The sequence below is a fragment of the Dermacentor albipictus genome, chromosome 2 (genome assembly GCF_038994185.2).
Source record: "Dermacentor albipictus isolate Rhodes 1998 colony chromosome 2, USDA_Dalb.pri_finalv2, whole genome shotgun sequence".
Classification (NCBI taxonomy): domain Eukaryota; kingdom Metazoa; phylum Arthropoda; class Arachnida; order Ixodida; family Ixodidae; genus Dermacentor; species Dermacentor albipictus.
This window is the reverse complement of record NC_091822.1, coordinates 84,132,180-84,157,271: the sequence shown is the minus strand read 5'-3', so window position 1 is coordinate 84,157,271 and position 25,092 is coordinate 84,132,180. Positions and strand designations below refer to the sequence as shown.

Here is a 25,092-nt window from a genome sequence, read left to right as displayed (position 1 = left end):
TGTATCCCACTCAAGTGCTGTGAAGATCATCTGGGAGACTTACAAAAAGGGTAAAGAATCAAGCTTGTGCAAGTCAAAGGGAACTAAACAAAATGAAAGAGGTTTACTGTAGTGCCGTGCGCTCACAAGCTCTCACACGGTTTATGGAATGATGCCAATGACACGGTGTTCTCGGCTCCTGAGAAGCAGTAAAGGACCTGTCCACTCATTTGAACGAAAGTCGAGCGGTGGGATAATAGGCAAGGTTTAAGCTTAAACCGTTCCAACGAAAACCTATCGTGAGTTTATATTAACAGTTTAAACAGAGCCAAAACGAAGAAACATCTCGGACCGCGCCCAGCCTACCACCCTTATGTAGCCATGAGGAATGAAGCACCCCCCGGCCTCTCCTCCAACCCTCCTGCCACACATAAGCAACACAAGAACGATGACAGAATGCTTTCCACACAGCGAAACCACCTTAGCCGAACTCAGAAGACACGGACCTTTCGAAGAAACCAAAATTCTTACAACCGAGAGCCACAAAGAAAAACGACAGCCTAAACCAAGAAACCAGCCGTCAGGTTCTATTCACGATAAGCACAGAACGATCACGCAAAGCACCCGGCCTACCATCCTCAAGTAGCCAAGAAGAATTGAACAACCTCTGCCCCCTTGACCATGAAAATTAAAAAGTTGCGCCCCGGCATCTCTGTCTGCATCCCCTGTGAATAAAGAACCGAGTTGGTTAAGTAACATCGAGAAAATAAACTTATTTTTGGTGGAAACCACTTGGATGTCGTAAATGAGTAACCAACCAGACATGCAACTCGGTCAAAATGTTTAACTTCTTTTACCGCATATGCTTTGTCACCCTTCGTATTTTTATCTGACCAGGTGTTGCTTGTGTTTCTATATGTGTTTCAATGTTTTTTTTAACAAAATCCTGAGTTGAAAGTAAGTGTTTGTGCTGTATATCGTCTTGTCAGGAGTGGCCTGCCGAGGTGGCAACATGCAAGTTTTCTCAGCCAGCTGCAGCTGCGAGTGTTCCGAGCTTCCCCGAATAGAACCATGTAAGCCTATCACAATTGCTGCGGTGATTCATTTCGTAGGGACCTCGAGGTGCCACTTCAACCTCTCCTCGGCACCGTTGTGATTAAACGCGATCGGCGGACCAGCTATTGTTACTGAACCCGCCACCGCCGATATGGTCTCTCTCCAGCAAGAGGAGCTGCCCTAACAAACGGGTGCTTTGTGGTACATGGGCCCCAGGATTCGTCACAGTCTGCTGACAATCGTGGCGACTACAGGACGCAAGAGAATGGACAACCGGCGGCCACGCTGCGGGTGTCAGCTAGGAGAACCAACGCGCCTTTCAAGACGTATGTACCCGCCGTGGTTGCTCAGTGGCTAGGGTGTTGGACTGCTGAGCACGAGGTCGCGGGATTGAATCCCGGCCACGGCGGCCGCATTTCGGTGGAGAAGAAATCCGAAAACACCCGTGTGCTTAGGTTTAGGTGCACGCTAAAGAACCCCAGGTGGTCGAAATTTCCGGAGGCCACCACTACAGCGTGTCTGATGATCAGAAAGTGGTTTTGGCACGTAAAACCCCATAATTAAAATTTTTTATGACGTAAGCCCCGAGTTCTGCGAAGCCGGTCTCACCTCGGAGGGGGCAGTGAAACCTGTGCGGAATGTGTGTGTGTGTAAACCCCCTACCCCCTTCCCTCAATGGTGGGCCGGCCACGAGGCCTTTCTACGCTGACTGGTCGAACGTTTCCCTCACCTAGGGATCTAGGGAACACGGAGTGTTGATAAGCAGCTGTTTGTCGCTGCTAGTGTGTGCTCGTCATCGTGCTCGTAAGCTGTGCGCTGTATGCTCGTCTTGCGTGCTCGATTTGGGAGCCACGCTAGACTGTCGAATGTATCTCTTGTTTAAAATGTAAATACTGTAAATAAACCCCGCTCGCCTAGTCCTGTCCCCTCCAAGTTCCTCGCTACGAGCCGACTCCAGCTCCGACAACTGGATGTCAGCGGTGGGATCGTCCTCCAAAATTCTGACAGTCTACATCTTCGTCCTTTCTCGATGCAACAAGATTTTGAGCATATGAGCCAGGCGAGGGAGAGCGAAAGCGATTCATCATAGTATGTGCAGTTAAATTATAGCCTCAGTGAAACTATCCATACAAATACTTTCATGTTCTTATTTTTTATTTCGCATATTTATTTTCTATGAACGAGCATACTCAAGCGTTTGTCTTTTTGGACACCAAACTTCCATAGCTATTTGCTGCTTCTTGAGGACAAGAAAAAAATGAGAGCTTCTAACACGAACAAAAAATATGTGTAACAAAGCAACGAGACGTATCGCATTGGTGCGACCAGGGGCGCGACCACAGCCACAAATGAGGTTCGGTAGAACGACCGGATCTAGGCACTGTACACACCTGCGGCTAACCAAGCACCCTGTGAAATCGCCAGATGTCTGACGTAGGAGCAGATTGGAATACTGGTGCAACAGAAGCGAGACAGTGACAAAGAAGTGAACATTAACACATGCACACTCCGCTAAGTTTACGTTCTCTTCTCTGAGTTTATGTTGTCTTGTGTGTACACGCTTTGCTGGCGCTGGACCAGTATTTCAAGATGGCGAACAAACAAGCTTGGATTGAGACACCTGTATCCGAGCTCCAAACGCATACCGCAGTTTCCTGTTCAAGTGAAACCCCGTAGTCTCAATGGCATAAATACCCCAAGCCCTCTGAATGCGCCTCCGCAAGCGGTACAAATACTGCCGCGAGCTACCTGGCGTGTAAAAATGTAAGCGTTGGACGGTTTCTTTTGGTTACTCAAGGGGGGTCGCTCCAATTTTGCGGCTTAGAATTTCTGTATTTGTGTCTGAAAGCAGGATACTTATTATAGCTCCTCGGTTAAGTACAGACGTCTCGAATCACTTCTTGCGTCACAAGCCAGTAATGTAGAAAGCGAAACCGCTATTGGGAGAAGCCGATACATTTTTTTTATAATGAAACCATTTTGGGTAGTTTCTTTTTTATCTATGGTGGATAACATACATTCCTGTGATGAAAAACCTCCTCGACCTTGCGAATTGCTCCAGAAGTTATTTTTTCATACTATTGACCTGCGTTGGAAGCTGTCAATTTATTTTTACCCATAACTGCAATCTCTTAGCCTCCTGGTTAGCTCAAATGGTACACCACCCAGTAAAGCGGAGGTCTCGAGTTCGATATCTATATGAGGACGACTGTTCTTTTATTGCAACAGCAATACATGGACACTCTAAGCGCAATTCCACCGTCGGCGTCGCCATGGCTGTGAGGCTCCGTATGAAGTCCAAGGGCGACAACACCGTCGCCACGCGCCCTATGCTGTATGTGCGAGTCAAGGCTGGTAATGGAGCCGAGGGTCGCGACTGAATGTCGTCCACGTGAAAGCGACAACATCGGCCTGGAAGCGCGTAGTCTCTTGCTGTGTGCGAGGCACTTGACGTTAGGAGGCACCGAGGGTTGGGGAGGGGGAGGGTCGGCGTTCTACTCCGCCTGCAATTGCGCATGTATGCGGTCGCCCGGTCTTATCTTCATAGCGATCTGCGTTAGGGACAGAGTCTTAGGTGCGTCGAGGACTCGCTGCTATGTGCGTGCTGTGTGTTCTCGGCGACCACTTTTCGCTGAGGCAATAGGCAGCGCGAATGTGACTTCGCTGGCTGCTGCCGCCGCGTTTCCTCACGCCAGCATTTTGACAGGGAGTTTGTGGGCTCATCGAGTTAGATCTGATCATGTTTGCTTGTGCGCGCGTGATAACATGGTTGTTTAATTAATGTGCCTACGTTTATATATTTATACGGTCGATAAAACTGCTACCATTACTTCGTATAGCTGTCCACTAATTTGCTATAGCAATTGATGGTTCACCTTTCGGGAGGAACTCCGACATTTAACATGACAGCGTTAAGAAGCTCGTGTCACAGAAAAGCCGGTGTCGCCGGCGTCAGTGTCGGTGGCATTGGCCGTGAGCAATGAGCCCCGGAGGGCACTTCATAAATAAAAAAAACAACTTGCAAGATGGGCTGCGTGGGAATCGAGCCAGGGTCTCCGGAGTGTGAGACGGAGAGGCTACCACTCAGCTACGAGTTCGATGGTTCAAAGTGGGACAAAAGCGCCTCTAGTGAATGCGGTGTTGCCTTAGAAACGTGCCGTAGAAAGTTATACTGGGTTGTATATCGGTAATTATGAGCATTAAATTACAGAAGTCGCAGTTACAGGAGTAGCGAAGTACGTTTCCGCTACATTTTCTCTACGCTCTGCGCCCATGCAGATACATTTTACGGCAAACGCAGAAGACCCCCTCCTCGCAATGCACGGCGCTGCTCCGACACGTGGGCGCCACTCACTTCATGATAGCGTCCGCCTTCATGGCGCGTAGCGGCCCGGTTGTCCATGCCGATCGCGACGTTTGGCTCGCGTAGATCGTTTGAGTGGGCGGTGCGAATGGGGTGCGATAAGGCTATCGCGTTCCACTCTTGAAGGCGAAGCTTAAACAACCTCCAATTTTTTTTCAACTTCGGAGCTTTCTCTCGGATAACGTTGTTTTCGGATTCCATGATAGATACCTTTGTACACAGACTCAACGGAAGGCCACAAGAATTCAGAGATTTCTTCACCACGAAATGAAAGCCGTGCAGATTTCTTCAGCAAATTTGGTTACTCATGCCGTTATCATGTCTATAGAGGAAGTATGTTTAAATGTATGGCCACTTACCAGCCGTAACTCTCACACTCTGCAAAGCGTGCATTTGTACGCGGCTGGTAATTAAAGTTTGGAAGGTTATGAAACCGCTCATTTGACAACATTACTAATGATGAAATTTTCTATCCATGAAAATATGACTACCTACGGCAAATGTGTTTCAAGTGCTTATTACACTATCTCAGCAAATATACCTAAAACGTTTCTCTTGCGTCGGTTTGCGATTTGGCCGCAACACGATAAGCGAATATTAGTTCTAAGAGTTAAGAATAGAGTTCTAAGCACATGGTAAAATCGTCAGGTCTTTAATATCACTTCTTAACAACAATGCTTTGGTTATTCGTACGCAAAATGTTTTCCCCTGACGATACGCCACTAATGCCTCTGAAGATTTGTTTGAAACAATGCTTACGGCGTGTGGTTGGTTCTTCTGGTTCTTCTGTCACTTCTGTCGTAGCCGTGTTCGTTGTCGCTAATTCTGGATCTAAGCCTGAACGGCACAGGTACTTGTTCAGCGAAACTTGTTTGACTGCAGGGCACCATAGTGTTGCGCACCGAAATTCGTCATCTGCATTAAATGCAGAACTTGCGTTGTAATAGGGGCCTAGCCAAGGGGAGGGAGAGAGGAGGGGGGTAGGCGTACATCAGGCACAAGCCCAACCCTCACCTACCTCATCCCGCCGCAATCAATCAACCAATCAATCAATCAATCAATCAATCAATCAATCAATCAATCAATCAATCAATCAATCAATCTATCTATGAATCAATCGTTTTTCTTTGTTACCTAGAAAAAGAGGACAGGAATAAAAGCTGTAGGGTACAGATTGACGAGCGTCCTTCCCCCTTATAGTGTTGGTAGCAGAACAGTGCAGAACATCATAAACATGCGCCACTTGCAAAGAAAATAATGCTTGGAACAAAATTTACTTTCATGCACAGGAATACCCGTATACATACATATTTGCATTACAAACATATATATATATATATATATATATATATATATATATATATATATATATATATATATACACACACATTGTGCACATATACACAAGCATATGCACATAGATCAATACACATATATATAGAGGTTCCACGCTAGCGCGCATGTGTGACTGCATTGTAAGCGACACAAAGATTATAGACAACACTAGTTTCATATCTGGTGTAACTTAAAGGGAAGCTAAAACACTTTTCGAAAAAAATGAGTTCTCTGCGGCATTCTACAGTTTTGAGTCCCCTGAACACGAATATCTCGTTCAAAAAGGGCGGAAACAAGCGCAAGCGGCTGTTTTATTATGAAAACGCCCACCAGTGCCTCAGGGTATCGCGCGAACGCCGCTGTTGCCCGTGATTGGTCGGAGCCGCTGTGACGTCAATGGCGGCAGTCGCCGGTCGGCGCCGCCGTTTCAGAGCGTAGCACGCTGTTCTGTTCTGGCTTCATAGCTGAGTTGTAAGAATTATGGAACGTTCTCGCTTTCTCGGACAGCTTGTATTTTCGCCGTACATGTTCGAACCGACAGCCGATACGGAAAATGATGGCGGCAACGGCGGCAACGACGATGTTGAGTGTGCCAAAAGCAAGAGCGATGTGTGCACCTTCTCGCGCGTTGGAAATCTTAGCTGTTACGTATGCTTTTTTTTCATGTAGCTGCACGTTCCAATGACGGGAGAAAAAATGCGCTAAAGTGTCACTGGGAACTTGCTGCTGGAAGAATGCCGAAGCACTAACTTCTCATTAGATTGTAAACACGGGTACAATTCCGCGATGTCAAGCCCCTTGCCACTGCTTGTCTAAAGTCCCGTGGTTTTCTGAGCGTTGATACACGATCGCGAACATAAGTGCCGCGTTTCAAAGCGCACACATGCAGTGCTGCGAGGTACAGTCATGGAAGTTGCTTATCATACACATCCAGATCGAGATGGTTAGGGGGATTATAGGTGCAGTATTCAGAATATGGTACGACGACTTTGCGATTGTGGCTGGATCAAGAATCGGTATGCGCGCTCCATGCTAGTGTTGACATAAAGATATTAGGCAGTTTTAGCACCGCCGTGTGGTAAACATGATAACTGCAACCGTACGTCGAATGTCACTAGGCAAGCCTATACTCCATTTCATACCTCAGGTGCAACGCTGTGGAAGCTACGCACGAAGTCCGGTTACTAAAATTTATTACTGCGCGCGTTTCCGTCTATGGTTCGCAGCGTGCCAGCGGCATTTGCTCGCGCGAGCATGCACGTGAAGCTGCCGCGACGGGCTGCAATTAAAGAATGCCGAAAAGAAAATTGATTTAAAAGAACGTGTTAGCAGCCGTATAAGTACACGGATTGTTTCTAAGGGTAAATTCTTTTTTTTTTCATTCAGAACTGAGCTTATATATGAAACGTTTTCTCAAAAATCGGGTCAAGAAACACCGAACTTTTTCTAAGTGCGAACGCAGCCACTGCAAGAAGTATCTCAAGCCTCCACAGCGTTGCACCTGATGTATGAAACGGAGTATAGCAACGCTAGCAACAACGCGTTTCCGCATTTGTCGTAACGCTATCCGGCTATCGAGGAAATGGTCCGAGCACAGCACAGTTGACTTCGTCGGCACGAACTTATCTCTCCTCACCGCACTGCGCTGCAAGCTTCTTGTCCTTCGGGAACCTGTGAAACACCACATCTTCTCGCCCGCGTGTGTTCGCGCAGCCGAATGCTGCAAAGAACGAGGGCATGTTGGGCGCCCTTGGCTGTAGGCACTCACGCAGCACAGAAGGAAAGAATAGTTTACGAAAATCGCAAAATAAACGTGAGCGGCGGCGGCGGCAAATCTCTCGTAGCGTCGTTCAGTAAAGCGCAGGACGGAAAGAGGCATGCCAGCGCATGCCAGCACGCCGGTCCGGCAGCTCGGTCCCCGCCAGTGACGTCACTCTCGCCGGTTCTCTCCTCTGGCAACCACCTCACCCGGTGCTCCGGGAAGCGATGGGGGCGTGTCCACGGCGGTGATTTAGAAAGCGATTTCCGCCCTTATATTAAAAAAACGAAGAAAAAAATTTCGGAACCGTAAATTATTAGGTCTCTTCTTTCCAATCCCAGCAATTCATGGAAATTGAAAACCGTTTCAGCTTCCCTTTAAAAAAAAACTGCTTTGTTGCATGGTTCGGATTACACAAGAGATCGAATTCTTCGTCTGGGGTTTATTAGGTAGAATGGGCATAGCGTATGTTAATGATTGCTTATCGTATTTGGTTCGAGGTCTATGGACATGTCATTTTTCTTTATGCCTAGTATCACGGATGCTACGGTTTACGTACAGCTCTCCTAAAGAAAACATAATAGATTCATTAGACCTCAAATATGGCTTGTACCACAAAATTAAAAAATAATAGTATAGAAAGAATACAGGTAAAATTTTCAACTTTACCAACAAATTTTTCGTAAAAAATGTGCAAGGAACATTAGCAATGTATCGCACTGCTCTTTTCTGGAGCAAATGCAATTTCGTGCGGTTTGCCTTGCTTGTGGTGCGCCAAACGAGGTTGACGTATTGTAAAACTGAACACTAGCGCATCGTAAAGTAATATTTTACTTTTAATAGGAAAAAAACATTTCAAACCTGTTATTGTTCCCACAGTAGAAGACACCTCCTTACTGATTTGTTCTACATGATTGCTCCAGCTTACGTCTTTAGAGAATGTTGCACCTAATGTAGAGGCCGTGTTAAGAATTTCATATCCAGCTTTAGTGGACATGTAAAGCCCCTCAATTTTCCAAAAGTAGCGCCATTCTTAGATCTTTCCGCCACCCCGCTCACCCAGGCGCTTCCTCCTCCACTTCTCCTGTCGCCCCAGCCTCCTCCGCTCCCCCATTGGCCAATCTGTGTCACGTGAAAGCAGGCCCCGCGCTTTTGTATATTTTTTTCTTTCCGGCGCAGAGCAGGCGCCGCGCTTTTGTATATCTTTTCTTTCCAGCGTGCTGCGACCCACATTCTTGGGCCTGCGCGACGACAGTACGGCAGGCGGTTTGAAAGAGCGCGGTAGTTTTATACAATGCGTTAGGGCCGAGTGCTTAATTGCGATGACGTGCTGCTGCGCCTACGGTTACCACAACAGACCCAGTGACGGCAAAAAGCTGTTTGCTTTACCATCCGCCGGGCGCAAAAGTGTGGATTTACAAGATCGGGCGGGCTGACTTCGAGCAAGTGGCAAAGAACGCGCGGCTTTGTGAAGTAAGTGCCACGGCTCCTCCAACCTCTTCTTTTGACGCCCGTGTCAAAACGGGCCCGTGTCCAGTGCATTGGGGGCGCGTTAAAGAACCCCAGCTGGAAAAAAATTAATCCGCAGCCCCCATTATGGCGTGCCTTATGAGATCGTAGTGTTGGGATGTAAAACCCAAGAATCAACTTTTTTTCTGTCTTGTGTGCCTTGACTGTTCCAGTTAACGCAACACTGCTTCCTTGTGAAAACATACAACGCAAAAGAATACAAACGCACGTAGTAAACAGAGATAAAATTAGCACTTCAACAAAAGTGTTGCTGGTGCCAATGAGGGGCGGGGGATAATTATTTTCTGAACCTCTTTCCAGTTGTCCCATCAAGTTCCTTCTTTTTTTTCTATCAAATTCTAACCATTTGCACTGTAATAAATAAATAACGATTTCATATGCTGGTGCGTTGTTCAAATTATCTATACCGCCTATGTGTGAAAACGTTGCTCATGGCCACCACAACCTGTGCATGAGCTACGTACATCTGTAAAAGGCGCGGAACAGAAACGGCCCTGCTGCCAGGCATTGCTGACCGCAGACAGTCGGAATCTCTCACGCGCCGGCCGAACAAAAGCATCCTGCAGGTGAGTAAATTAACCTACGAAACCACGTGCACATACTTTCACGCTGTCAAAACCTGAAACTCTGGTAATTACTCGCGTGTCTGAGCACACCGCGTGCTTGTGTCGTGTTTCAGCAACACGAAATTTCAACGTGCGCGCGCTTTACGCCTTAAATACGCCTTGAATAATGGTGCTTTTGTATATTTCTTCCGCAAATCCGACACGACATTCTTAAGGCCAGTTACCGACTGACAAAGCAAGATCTAGATTGAAAAAACTGCTCCGCAGGACTCGAACGAACTTTTCCGCAGATTTCCTCCCGTAGCGTGTTAGCCGTCGTCTGCTGCGGCAGGCCCACCACCGGCGGCGCCACCGTCGAGGCCGCGCCGAGCGGAGGAGAAGGGAAGTGAATGGCGCTACTTTGGGAGATTGAGGGGTTTTATGGACACGTACCAACTAGCGCCCCAAGCGGCCCCGGCATGAAGCTAGCGCGTTTTCAATGGAACGAGCGGGTTTTTCGCGAATAAGAAAAGCTGCAGGTTGATTATCAAAAAGGGCAGGTGACAGACGTGTTCCGGAAGACAATCCACACGGGCCAAGTGCAGTGATCCCTCTATGGCAAGTAAGAATTTTGTTCCTACAGCGGTTAAAGATTTAGCAATGGAAGCCTATGAAAATGCCGAAAATTTTTGCTCGATTTTCGAGGCGAGAACTCTGCCTGTTATTAAACTACGGCGTCTATCGTAATACCCAGTGCAGTGTATGTAGTCCGGAGACTCAGCTTCCGATTGATGTCTATCCCGACTCTCCACACATGGCATAACACTGTTCCCAAAAGCATATTTTGTAACACTGTCGTGAAAATTCACCTGGTATCTATAAAAAGATAAGCGTACCACTGAGCGAAGCCTCGGAAGCTGCGCAGTCGACGTTGATCGTTTTAAAAAGGGCTTCTTGTCGTTGATGCCAAGGCTAGATGAAAGTACGAAAGAAATATTGGAGGAGCCAATTTCGGAAGAGGAAGTGAAAGTTGCTGTTGAAAGTATGCATCCGGGGAAGTCCCCTGGCCCTGATGGTCTAACCTCAGCTTTTTATAAATATTTCAAAAGTGCGATCTCACCAGCCTTAGGGGATGTATACAACGAAGCCTTCCAGCTCAAAGTATTACCCCCGTCGTTCTCATCTTCCCACACTATTCTTATACCCAAGTCAGAAGATCCCGTTGCATTGCGAAGAGTAGCTTCTTACCGCCTAATTTGTCTCACCAATGGAGACTATAAGATAACGATGAAAATCTTAGCAAGGAGATTGCAGACTGGCATTGCGAAGCTTGTGGGGCCGCATAAAACGTGTGGCATTAAAGGCCGCACTATCTTCTCAAATATACACGTAGCACGCAGTATCCTCGAATGTTGCGATGTAATGGGTGCACGAGTGGCAATGCTCCAAATAGATCTCGAGAAAGCGTTCGACCGGGTGCCTCATGACATTCTTTCGTGCATTCTAGAATATGTGAATTTGGGTAGAATAATAAGAGAGGGGGTTAATAATAATAATAAGAGAGGGGAATAATAAGAGAGGGAGAGGGGCTCGACGCGGCTTATTGTCAACAAGATGTTGGGAGCGCGAATCCAAGTTAAGTTTTCGGTGCGGCAGGCCTGCCCTCTCTCGCCGCTGTTGTTTTGCTTGTATATAGAGTCGTTTTGTTTGAGTGTCATGGAGAATGACTGTGTCGGCGGGTTTAAACTGCACGAGGTTGAAGTCCGCCTGTTGGATTATGCAGACGATATTGCTGTATTTTGCACTGATTTGGACAGTATAACACAGGCTGTCAAATGTGTTAAAAGTTTTTGTGCTGTGAGCGGCAGCGCGGTAAACTGGGGTAAGTACCTGGGATTGTGGCACGGGGATTGGTGGGCGACCCCAGACACTTTTGCCAACATGAGTTTCGTTACGACTCCGGTGAAATACTTGGGTGTTCCCCTTCAGTGCTTCAAAGACAGTGAGTCGTACTGGAGGAGTGAAGTGGATAAGCTTCGGGACACAGTAAACAAATGGAATAGCTGGAATAGGTCCATGTTGTCTAGAGCCACAACTTGCAACATATTTTTAGTGAGCAAACTTTGATACATCCTCGAAGTCTTGCATTGCTCAAGGGTAAACATCCAAAAAATTCACCGGGTATTCGCAGTGTTCGTGTGGGCATCGTCTTGAGAGAGATCAAGTCGCACCAATTTGTTTCTTCGAGTTCGAAATGGAGGACTTCGATTGTTACATTTGTTTTTGAGACAGGTAGTAAATGGCTTTTTTTTCTTCAGGGACGCAAAAAACCCGTTCTTATACACTGTTTGCCAACTTCGCCTGGGCAAACACTTGCCCGATATGGTTGTCTCAATGGGCAGTTTGCCAGGGGGTGTTTATGGTTTTCTCCGTGAAGCTGTGGTTTCATGCAGGTTTCTGTCAGCGCACTTTTTTCTTCAATATTTGAGTGAAGTCAACCGGAAAAAACTGCACAAGGACCTGTGTGATGTTGTTCTTCCTGTGCCTTTATATCGGCCTCTCTACAGAGCAAGCCATGGGCACAATGTTCTAAAGCGCGTTAAGGCGATGCTAGTACCGTCCGGCACTAAGACGTTCTTTTTAAATTGCACACTGGAACGCTGGCTGTCAAACCGTGGCTGGCTGAAAGAGGGTTCTTTGTTCCTTGGGGCACTCACTGCACAATTTGCAGGCTGGAGGAGACAAGTTCTGCGGTCGTTTTTAACATATTGTGAGTGTGTCTTTTGATTATTTGTGAATGTGTATTTTTTATCTGGGCCAATGACCGGCAATAACGAAAAAAAAGAAAGGAAGCTGTGGTCGAGTGGTAGAATCGCGCGCAACTTTAGACCCGCGTCGCAGTGGCCGCGGTTCGATTCCCGCTTCGTACTTTTCTTTTAAGCCGCATAGGACCTAGTTTTGTAGTTTTTCACTAGATGGCAGAAACACAAAACCCAACATTTGCTTTCGGTTCTGGTTTTTCAGCGGCACAATTTTTTTTAAAGCCGCATAGGACTTAGTTTTATAGTCTGCCACCAGGTGGCAGGAACACAAAACTCATGATTTCCTTTCGGTTCTGGTTTTCCAGTGGTTCTCTTGAAATATTATGTTTCAATTTTTTTTTGCTAGAACATAGCAGTGTCGTATTCATTTTATAAGTCATTGCATTTATGAAGATTTTATTAGTTGGACATCATAACTAGAAGCTTGCGCATAGCTTCGTGTTATGAAAAAAAAACGTTCGTGCTTTGTAGCGTGGAACCTGGGAGAACAAAATGCCTATTCTTATTGCGTTCCTTTGGAAGGTCCGTTTTCTTCGACTTTCGCCTGTCCTTAATGGCACATACTCCGAGCGAATCAGGTCCACCCAAGCCACAATGCCACCCGGTGGCCAGTGCCATTCTTATGCAACATTCGTGCGGAACAAAGGGTCTGCTAAGCTGAGTCCTTGCCCAAACGTCAATTATTTCTAAAGATTCATCCAAATAAGAAATGCACCAACTAGGAAAAGATGTGCAGCGTGTGGATTAACAGCTGCTGTTAATGTGTTCCCTACCGCCAAGTGATGTGAATCCATAGGTGCGGCCGTAAAAAAACCATTTGAATAAATGTCCCGTGCTGTGCCTGCCCCGGTCACTCTACAGAGAAGCTAGCTTGGCTAGCCGTCAGTATTTAGGATCAACATATGGCGTTACTCATTCGGTGCAGGTGCTTTTAATGCGCAGCATTCTTTGGTGAGTATCCCAGCAATTTGGTAGCAAAGTCGTGCAAAATCGTGTCTGTAACGCCAAAAAACTTAACACATTTCCCACATGAATACATAGGTCTTTATTAAAAGGGTTCGGGTGGCCAACTTAAAATTAGAAGTGGCATCAGCATAAATTTGGGCGTGATACAGAGATGGGCCAAGTTGAATTTGGTAGCAATATGGGAGTGGCCCAACCTAAATTTGGAGTGAAATGGTAATGAGCTAAGCTGAATTTTAGGCTGATATGGGGGTGGCCCAACCTAAATTTGAGGTCATATAGGGGCGGATAAGCCTAAGTTTTGGGGAATATGGGGGGTGGGCCAGCCTGGATTTGGAGATGATGCGAGGGTGGGAGAACCTACATTAGGGGGGATATGTGGGTGGGCTATCCTAACCATGAGGATGATATGGGGCTGGGCGAAGCTGAATCGGGGGTGATATGGGGTTAGGCTAACTTTAATGTGGGAGTGATTTGCGGTGGGCCATCCTAAATTTGAGGTGATAGAAGGGTTGGCCAGTCTAAGTTTGGAGCTGATATGGGGGTGGGATAACCTAAATTTTGGGATGCCTCGACACGAAATTTGGAGGACGATATACGGAAATTCGTGCGTGGACCAACTTAAGAATTAGGGGTGGCCCAATTGAAATTTGGGATTGGGCGAACTTGAACTTTAAGGCTGGGCGAAAAGAAAATCGGGCGTGGCCGACTTTAAAATTGAGGGTGGGCCAATTTAAATTTGAGTGTGTGCCAAGTTGAAATTTAGGGGTGGGCCTACTTAATGTTTGGGGTAAGCCAATTCAAATTTAGGGGCCTGTTTACGAATAGTTAGACAACACGAGTGGTGTTTCTGCATATTTATCATCATCGCAAAGTACGTATATTAATAATTGTTACCCGATACCCCTCAAGGTGAGCTACCACTCAAGCCTTCCCAGCCCGCTGAGCTAATAACGGCACAGGAGTGCTCTCATCGTGACGACTGCGAGGTTCAATGTGGAGATCCACAAGAACAAATCGCAGACCGAGCTGACCATTTTCACACCAATGTCATCGCTAACACTACTCGCTCGAGCTAGACGTAACACAAGCTTACAACGATCATAATACAACTTTCAATTGTACGCTAGTCGATACGTTCTCAGTGCACAATTTCGTCAATCATCTGGATAGGAACCTTGCTGGATGTTTTACTGTTATGTTGCGTTGTTTTTCACGAAAGCCTTCTCCCGCAAAGAGAATACATTTTTGAGATTGACGAGGCAAGCTAGTATATAATTTATATGAAGAAAACGCATAAAGGGTTATAGTGATTTTTCAAAAAAATATGTATAAGTAAATAAGATTTCAGACGGTATTGTTTCGACCGGGCATGACAACGATTTCTTCCCGCCTGTCACAGTGCTTTGACTGAAAACCTAATCATTTTGCTCAAACGTGTTGCCCCAATACTACTGTGTAATGTTATAGTACTACTACTGTTGCCCCAGTACTGTGTACTGTTGTTGATATTGTAGTAATGTGGAGTTTTCCTCTTCATAAGAGCACAAAAAGAAAAGAATAATACAGATAGTAGCTAAGCGCAAAGTACATTGGAAGATCTGAAACCAGCAATTATTTTTAATTTGCGGGTTGGTCTTCTCCGCTGGTAGATCGCTGTCCGATCACTTCGACGAATTTTGTTTGTGTGCAACTGCAGCAAAAACAAAGATACTACCATTTCATCGACAGGACCTTTATGCCCTCCACAGACGCAAGGACACCAGATAATTGACACGATCAGTTTATAAACTCATATTGTTTTGCTAATTTCTGTGTAGCGTGGTGTCTGCGAACGGAGTATTTTCTTAGTATCAGTCCAGTGTTAGCAGTGAGAAGCAGTTCGGTCTACCATCCCCATGGGGGCATACTAGGCATTGTAGCGCTTTACTCTAGGACAAGTGCTAAAAACTTGGTGTGCTTTGTCCTTTCCGCAAGTCGTCCATCCATTCTGTTATGGTGACCATCAACGTTGTGTCCATCAGGCCTCCTCCTCATTTTAGCTTCACCATCGCGAGAGTGGACAGAGAAAGGAAGCTTTCTTCACAATCAGCCCCAGCGGGTTTCCACCAGTCGGAACTGCTGCAATTTGCATTCAGTGGCTGGGCACGCTAACTACATTCTTATTTCACAATCGCTAGAGCGCGCAGAAGTAGAGCTTTATTCGCTATCATCACGACGATGATAGTCAATGCAGATATAAGTACGTGCAGGGGCTGGGCATGCTAACTTCTGCGCTACCACCTGCCGCCGCCACCTCAGATTTTCTATGCATACCTGCTTCTTGTTTTCATCGCAGACGCAGGCAGGACAAACGCGGATAAGTAATTGGATTGGAATGGGAAAACGTTTATTGAGCCTGCAGTAAAGCGTGAAGGCGCGAAGGCGCGCTTTGGACGTGGCCTACTTCGTCATCGAGGCGGGGGCTCTGCGAGGATCTCCGCTCGCCGTTGCCGGCTCGCCAGGCTCCTGCCTAGCCAGCGCCTCGATGACCTGCTGGACAGCCTGGAGTTGTTTTTCTTGGTCGTCGCTCCGTATTGCTTCCTCAAGCTGCGGCGGTATACGTCCTGAGTTAGCTTCGCTTGGATGTTTGGAGCAATCCCATAGCATGTGCTCGAATGTGGCCGCCTCCCTGCAGCACGTTCTGCATTTGTCATGGGGGTGCGATTCTGGGTACATGCTATGCAATAGCGCCGGGCTTGGCAGCGTTCTCTTTTGTAGTTGCCTGAACAGCACGGCCTGCGACCTGCTCAGCCCTTGGCAGGGTGGCGGGAGAAGTATGCGGGCTAGCCGAGAGCCTTGGCCAGTTCGTTATAAGCTGGTCATCCGGTCTGTGGCGCTGAACCACAGCGGGCAGCCGTTGCCTTCGGCGTGGTCGGTTAGTCCTCGCGCTCGGGCGTGTGCCATTTCATTGCGATTGGCATGCTTCTCCGACGCTTGTCCTGCGTGCGCCCCGGGAACCACTTGAATCGAGTCCTCTTGTTGCGGTCTGCCTGTCGGAGCAGGACGCGTGCCGCCGTTGGGGCAATTCTTCCTTTGGCGTAGTTCCTCACCGCCTGTCTGGAGTCACTGAGGATCACGTGCCATTCTCGGTCTACGAAGGCCAGGGCGATGTCTATTTCTTCTGCTTCCTCCGCATGCTTCCTCGATGTGCTGGCGGTCGCCCGCACGTTGCCTCCGGAGTCGACCACCGCGATCGCAAAGCCATTGCGGCCAGCATATTCGGCTGCATCCACGTATCTGGCGCCTGTGTCTTTGGCGTGCAGGCCCGTCAGTGCGTTGGCTCTAGCGCGTCTTCTGCATTCGTTGAATTCCGGGTGCATGTTCCTCGGCTAGGGCTCAATCCGCACATTCCGTCGTACGTGGTCGGAACGGGGCATTTCGGTCCCTGCTGCTCATGATAACCGATGCCTAGACTGCACAGGATCTTTCTGCCGACCTTTGTTGATGACAGTCTTTCCAACTGTGCGGCTCTTTGCGCTTCGGCGATCTCGTCGAGCGTGTTGTGCATGCCCAGCTGGAGGAAACGTATCGTGTTGGCAGTTTCGGGTAGAGCGAGGAGTGTCTTCTAAGCCCTCTGTATTAGGATGTCTAGCTTGTTCTTTTCGCTTTTCACCAACTTGTGGAAGGCTGCCACGTACACTATGTGGCAGAGTACGAAGGAGTGCATAAGTCTGACGAAGTTTTCCTCCTTCATGACTGTCTTCTTGGTGGTAACGCGCTTGAGCAGTCTGGGGGCGTTGGCCACCTTACCCATGATGCGGGTGACGGTGTCTCCTTTCCTGCCGAGCGCTTCGATCGTCATGCCTAGGACTCGGATCTTGCTGACCGTCGGTATTGTGTTCCCATCGCTGGTGCGGATCTCGATCTTTTCGTGTTTCCTTTGCTTCTTGATTCTGTGCGTTTTGATCGGTTGGTAAAGCAGGAGCTCCGACTTACTTGGGGAGCAACGCAGTCCCATACCTTCCAGGCTTTCTTCGATCGTGTCGACAGTCGTCTGTAGCGTGGATTTTATGTGGGCATCACTGCCCCCCTCCCCCCACAACGTAATGTCGTCCGCGTACATCGTGTGCTTCAGTCCTTCAAGCTGGCATAGTATTTTGGCAACTTGAATCATAACAAGGTTAAATAGCATGGGTGAGATGACGGAGCCTTGAGTAGTGCCCTGGCACCCTAATGTCTTCTCGTCCATCTTCAGGTCGCCGGCTCTGAGCTCCGCCGTTCTGTCGGTGAGGAAGTCTTTGAAATATTTGTATGACCTCTCGCCTAGGTTTAGATGGGATACCTGCGCGAAGATGGCACAGTGCGTCACTTTGTCGAAGGCACTTTCTAGGTTGAGCCCGAGGATGGCTTTGGTGTCCCTGGTTTCGCCGTCGATGACCTGATGTCTGATAAGTAAAAAAATCTCAGTTGCATCCCACTCTGTGAAGAAAGATGACCAGCAAAGCTGTTTATGTAGGCCCCTAATGGCGAACTGCACCTCCGCCTATGTCAGCCCCGCATTGCACTGTCTTGGGGATCGGCCCACGTATCGGCACGGCCCACGGGGAGTGCTTAATGCCTGCTTCACCTCCGCCGCAGGTCGGCCTGGCATGGCGTTACATTCGGGATCAGCCCACGTATGGGGAGAGCTGAACGCTTGCTTCATCTCCGCTGCGGCTCAGGCCGGTATTACGCTAGCTTCAGGACTTTGCTCTACACGTGGACGCGATAGTGGGGAAAATAGCCCTTAAGAGGAACCTTTAGCTCTGGTGGTCCTATCTAAATACATGTAAAAGGAGAATTCGCTTTTCTCCACAACCACTGCATCAAATTTTACAAGGTTTGTTGCACATTAAAGAAAAGCTTAAAATCTAGTGACTGTTGGTTTAGAATTTTTGATTTAGGTCATCATTAATTATACGCTTGGATGCAGGTGAATAAGTTTGGTTGAAACTTGTGAAAAACAAGGTACATAATTTTCAGACCTATTAATGCTTCTGTTCATTACACACTTAATCTATTGTACGCTAACACAAAACTGCAACAGGTAACGACTCAGAAATTTCTTGGTGTCTGGTTTAACGAACATTTATCGTGGAACACACATATTTGAAAACTTACGGACCTTAGTAAAACTGTAGGTTGTCTTTACCGGATCAGCGATCTCTTGCCCGTTTTCCTAAAAGTGTCCATATACTATGCACTCTGTTTTTCCAAATTGTCCTATTGTGCACTGGTCTGGGGCACTCCAACAACACCTAATTTTCAGAAGTTATTGCTTTTGCAAAAGAAGGCATTGCGGGCTATTGAGGGTAGGCCATGGTAGGCCCGAAAACCTACCAACATTACCACTCTAGCATAGGCATAATTTACTTAAAGCCAACCATGCTTACATATATCGCCTGTTACAGTACATCCATCGTAATTGTTTGTATTCCATTGCTCCAAACCGCCCTCCTTCTAAATACCCCCTTTGGCAACACAGAAACTTGGTACCTAAAACGAGGACAAATTACGGCAAGCAAAAGCTTGATTACCAGATTCCAGTTGTTCGCTATAAGCCATGCTTAAGTGTCATCTTTGATCTCCCTAAGAACAAATTTAAAAAAGACATAAGAAAGTTAGTAATCAGCACTGACTCAATATAATTTCAGTTTTTTACTTAGCGAAGCATCTCTTGTTTTCGTATCAAATTGTTTATGTGCGCGTTTTCTTTAGCGACCTTATGCCATGTTTATACACTGCCTTTTGATTTATGGTCACTGTCTTTGTATCTAAAGTAATATTTTTCATGGTAATACTGTCGTTTGATGAAATGTATTTCGTTCACTACCATACTATGATGCAATGTATTTGATGCAATGTGTTTTGTTCACTATCACACTATGTTAATATTTATTTCTGTCTTGCTCACTGCTGTATCGACTGTTTTGGGGAACTGTGACCTCTTTCATCTTTGAAGGAAAATAAACCTCAACTTCAACTTCAAATTCAACATTTTTTAATCAAAATTGGCAAAAATCGCAAATTTTCAGAAGACGAAACCATCAGTTTACAACTCTGTCTTTCGGCAATGAAAACCGATATCACAATTCTGTACAGTGCATCTAACAGCACATCTAAAGCGGACAAAATTGATATATTACGCATGAATCTAAAAAAGTTTAGTAATGTGGAAATACAGCTTTTCCACAACCATTGTTCACAACGTAACGAGTTCACGTAAGATATAGATCGGCATATTTGATTTGTCCCCTTTGAATTGTCTAAAGGATGCTGTTTACAGAACTGCGATATCAGTTCTTGATGCGGAGATATTAATTTTTAAATTTTGTGCTTCTGTATTTTTCGCACTTTCGAATTTTTGAAAATATTTTACCAGAATTCAAGCCTTAAATGGAAATTCCGCTTCCAATAGTCATTAGAATTTACCTTTCTCTCCCGAATCCAGCAAATTTTATTAAAATCGGCCCAGGGGTTATCTCAGAAAAGCATTTCGGCGTTTTACATCTACTTGAATAGGCCGCGTCGGAGTTGGGCCCGAGTTAAAGCTTACTCTTAACGACTTCGGTGCCAAAAAAAAGGAATAAAAGAACAAAAGAAAAATTGGAGGACGCTTAAGCTTCGCCTTCAAGAGTGGGACGCGACAGCGTTCCCGTCGACCCGCCAAGGGGTATAAGAGAATGCGCTACGGCACAGCGATCACTTACGATGCGCCCCGCATCGGACTTAGCGCCCACCTATGACGCGGTGAGCGTCGAGCAACGCAGCGTTCGGCGTGGCAACGAAACGTGCGCCTGAGCGAACGGAACGAACCAAAGAACTCGGTGTCTCGGAGGGGAAACGATCTGCGCCAGCCAAACGTCGTGATCGGCACGGGCAGAGAGATAGATAGTTATCTAAACCGGGAGCACGGCGAAGCGTCGTCAGGGGAGAGGGAGTCCCGCGACGCGCCTGGCAGCGGTCCCAATGCGCGCGCGGCGCGCCTCCTGTCGGGGCAGCGCCGTACATTGAGAGGAGGGGGGTCTTCTGTGTTTGCCGCAAGATGGCTCTGCGTGTGCGGAAAGCGCAGAAGAAATGCAGCGGAAACGCACTTCGCAACTCGTGTAATTGTGACTTCTGTACGTTACATGTTCATAATTACCGATATACACCGCAGTATAACTTTGCACGGCTCGTTTCGAAGGCAACACCGCATTCACTAGAGGCGCGTTTGCACCGCTTGGAAGCATCGAACTCGTGGCTGAGTGGTAGCGTCTCCGTCTCACACTCCGGAGACCCTGGTTCGATTCCCACCGGGCCAATCTTGGAAGTTGCTTTTTATTTATGAAGCGCCTGCCGTGATTTATCGCTCACGGTCAACGCCGCCGACGCCGACACCCGACACCGACGCCGACGACACCGGCTTTTCTGCGACACGAGCTCCTTAACGCTATCGCGTTAAAAAAAAAAACGCCTCAGCCCTCAATATCGCCGCCTCAGATTTCGTCATGATGGCACCGCCACCATCGGCACGGCTCCGTGCGCAGCTACCAAGCGGTTCACTTTCGTTATCTTCCTTCCCTCGGCGGCAGCGCATTGTCTTGATGCCAGCGACGCGCTAAATCTGCACCGTCATTCAGTCATGCATCGCCTCTGCGACCAAGCAAGCTTGCGGCGGCACACGTTCACTGCCGTATTGACACAAAATTTTAAAATGCTTGCCTTCGAGAAAGCAGCATGAATAAAAATGGAACGCGACTATGTGGCCATGGGGAACACGTTCACGGGGCCAATTTATTGATGACAGCATCACAAAACGCTAGATGTGGTCAGGTTGACTTTACAGGTTTGGAAGCAATGACTGACGGGCTAGTAGCTTCATTATCACATAAAGAATAGCGCTTAAAGTTAGCGCAGTTTGTGTGTGGTTCCTCCTTTGTGTCCCGTCGTGAATTGCTGTTCTTTCTGTGACTTTACAGATGTTTTTTTTTGTGCGCCAGTTACGTCTTCCACGAGTGTTGGAAAAATTTCGTTCGCATGGCTCTTAAAGTAGCATGTTTAGTCGAATGTTTTTCGCTTGGCTGCATAATCTCGAGGACGGGCTTCAAACTGCTCATTTTCTTTAGCCACGTAAGAAGCATTACTGAAAATTTAATTAACGTAGCTTTGTTAATTACGCAAACAACTTCTCAACTTACTCCGCATCTAGAGGTTAGCAATCTGAACACTCGAATGATAAAGTGATGTTAACATTGTTTGTATCGTTTCAATAATTTTGCTTCGTGCAGTTAAAAGCAGCCGGCATATGGATGGTGCTGCAGGCTTCTTATAAAGTGTGAAAGCTTGGACAGGTTATCTTGGCACAAATCAACTTCATGAGCTTAAGAACGTGGCCTAACCTTGCGTCTCTGTCTTTTCAACCGATTCTCATACATTATAAAAGAAGCACCTCAGCGCTACGGTGCATCCCACAAGGTGTGCGAGAACATTGTGCGCGCTCCGAAGTAGGTTTCTGAGCGTTGGTGGCATCAGGCTCGGTTTCCTGGCATCAGAAGGAATAAAACAAGCTTCCTGAAGGAAAGCATTGGGTACATTTTCAATACATTGTAACATATGGATTCGCATGGATATGTACGTTAGAACGAAAAGAACTGAAATATTAAGGTGAAGGTTTCGCTGGATGTATTTTAGCTGTCTGATGATAACATGTTAAAAAAATACTATGATTTTGTGACAGTTAATGCTGACATGAAATGTGAGCTCCAACACAGTAGCCGTGGTGGAACTGGCGCCTGGACTACAGGGCTACATTGAACCATGATATGCTGGTTTGATAAACACCAGTAATTGGAAAGCGGTTGTTCTTGAATTTTCTGCATGTCGGCGCCGCTGTCAAGTGTTGGAGGCCCTTTCTAAAGCAAACGCACTATGTTTCAGCTAATATTGAAAGCAACTGTATCTTTGTTTATAAGGGTGCGGGGGGGGGGGGGCTTTTTTTAGCGTTTAACCACAGTTTCAAAGTTATCAGTTAGCTCAAGATGCGCCTGCATATGTTTCTAATATCTAGTACGTTGTCACGGATGCAATAGCGAAAGCGTTATCTTATCAGATGGCGCGCGTGAAGCGAATACTGGCATACATTCTTCATCACATTTGACGACCCGAGATTGCGCTACAATGTGCGAGCATTCCAATCTGACGAACCGGCGCCTTGATCCGTAGATCGGAATCAGAGGAAGCACTTCGCGCGCAGCCACCGTTATGTTTGAGTGTTATTTTCTTTTGCAGTGCAAGCTCACCTTATAATGAGTAACATTCGTGACTGAGTCTTTTGGAAGTGTTTTGTTCTTGACTTTACTACAACGTGAGAGTATAGAGGTGCTCCATCTTCATTCAGTGAATACTGGTAAACGGACTGGGCCTTTTCTTGCGTCTGCGTTTGCACATTTACCTCACCAATTTATTTTTCATAACTTACTCTTTAAATTAAGGGGCTGTAAGGCACAGCAACCTTTTATTAACAGGATGTTTTAACAACACAAAAAATTTAAATGCTTATTAGTCGGCTTTCACCTTATGGTAAGGAATTTCAATAAATATTGTGGGGTCTTCGGTCTCACAGGAGTACCGACCACCGCGGGTTCGAGCTTAGCGAGCCACAGGGCCGCGTCTGCCGTCAGCCTCTAGCGCCGCTGCGCGCGAGCTCAGGCCACGAGGGGCTACCGAGCGACGCACGCAAAAACACAGTATTGCCCTAAAATGAAGGAAACCGTTTATTATTTCCAACGGCACCCAACACTGCACAAACGCCCGGTCCCGGGACGGCGGGGAACCAAAGGGGTCCCGCACCAAGGGCGAAAAATACAGCTAGGGGCGCCTGTAGCACGTCGCTGCGAGAGCACAGGCTCAAGCTGGGACGCGCCGCTAGGAAAAGTCCCGGCGGCTATGCTACTTGCTCTGGCGATAACCAATGGGCCAACTCGCGAGAGCTCGGGCAATCTCCTTCGGCTTGGGCCTTCGATGAGTGCGGCTCGGCGTGGTACGACCTCGCGCGAGCACTAGGCACCCGTTCTTAGGCTTAGCGTCGGGATAGGAAACAACACGAGGTACGCGCTCCCCGCACGGGCAAAGGCGCCGTGCGTGAGCTCAATCCTAGTCACAAAGGTGTCGGCGGATGAGAGAGAGCATCGTACGTACCGGGTGCTGTCCCCAAGGAGAAGAGAGACCGTCCCGTCACGGCAGTAGCCACCAGGGGCCACCCCCGTGACGTCACTAGCTCCGCCCTCACCCACGAACCATGGCGAGTGGAGCGCCACCGCTAAAACTGGTTCGGAGCAAGAACGGCATGGCTGGGATTACAGAACTGGGTGAAATTCGCCAGCGCAATGGTGCGTCGAATTCCCCAAATCCCCACAATATATACTTATGATAAAAGCCTATCCGCTTGACAACGTTTCATCTGAGTTCCCCTTTGCAAGGTGATACAGACTTGCAGGTGGTTCGTATCGGGAACCCTCGACATATGTCCAACCACCAAACAAAGGGTTATTCCGAATGTTTAATTTCAGGAAGGCTTGTTACCCTGCTGTCTTTCATTCCCGTTCGCAAACACGCGTAAGATGAAAGTGCTGCGTGAAGAGCGTCGTTAGTCCAAGTAACGACCTACCGTAACTCACATCGCCTATATCGCTGGCATTTGCGCTTAGATAAGAAATATATATATTTTAAATCGATGCATCACGAATCCAAAAAGAGCTGCCCGCGACCAGCCCAGCTAGGTTTCTTTCATTTCGTACTTCGTCGTAGCGGCTAATAGTAGCTCACGAAGCAGAGCACTGCACTCTAAAAATTTTAACACCCTTAAGGGTGTAAATGACTTGTCCCATGGGTGACACCCTTTTTGGGTGTATTGCTACACCTCAAGCAAAGGGTGCAAATTAACACCCTACAAGAGAAGGGGTGTTAATATGACGTCACCTCGCCTATGGGTGTAAAGCTAACAACACCCTTTCTATATGGGGTGTAACAGAGACACCACCCTTTCAATATGGGTGTAGCATGGACAACACGCTTCCAAAAGGGTGTTATCCCTGCAAGTATTTTAGCGTTCACTACAGCCATGTAGTTAATGGGCAGACTAGCTGTTGTGAATGCTGCCTAGCCTTAGCTACGGTACTACCTTGTTCAGTATGAGCCAGAATCTGTGAGGCGTCGCCATATTGCGCTTCTGGTCCGTCATGTGGTAGCATAACGTGCGACCCTTTCAGGCAAACAATTGAAGGTTTCACCATCGCAGCAAGGCACACAGGCCATGCTTTTCGTAATCTTCCTCTGCAGTGATAGTACACTGCCGGTCGGATGCAGAGCGCAATAACAATGCGCGCTGCACTAAGGACACAGGATCTCCCGCACCTTGGTGCACCAGTACTTATAACCCCGTGGAAACAGCACACAGCCAAAAGCATAGTTACATGCATTTCAGAAATAATTAAAAACCTCCACTTTTCTTGGTCAAACATTTTCGCAACACCAGCTCGACCAGGAGGGAAAGACACCACAGCTCGTTGTTGTAGCTCATATTGAATGCAATAGAGCACAAGCAATGCATGGATTGGCGACGGTAACAAGTACAGTACTACAGAAGCATATGTTTGCCTGTCAAACAGTTTTTTGCCGTTTTAAGCACACATTTTACACCTCTATTCATCAAAGTTGTCATTTATCGCCACGGGATGC

The 25,092-nt window shown here is 47.2% G+C and overlaps 1 protein-coding gene across 4 annotated transcripts in view; it reads right to left on the bottom strand.

The window, feature by feature from the left end:
* LOC139055981 (uncharacterized) overlaps window positions 1–25,092 on the bottom strand; it is a 111,470-nt gene that overhangs the window by 17,342 nt on the left and 69,036 nt on the right. For 3 of the 4 annotated variants that reach the window (XM_070533704.1, XM_070533705.1, XM_070533706.1), the window contains one exon: window positions 5,159–5,314. The exons of the other annotated variant lie outside the window; for it this stretch is intronic. In XM_070533704.1, the coding sequence (XP_070389805.1) occupies window positions 5,159–5,314 (156 nt within the window). The remainder of the gene's footprint in view (window positions 1–5,158; window positions 5,315–25,092) is intronic. 4 annotated transcript variants of the gene reach the window in all.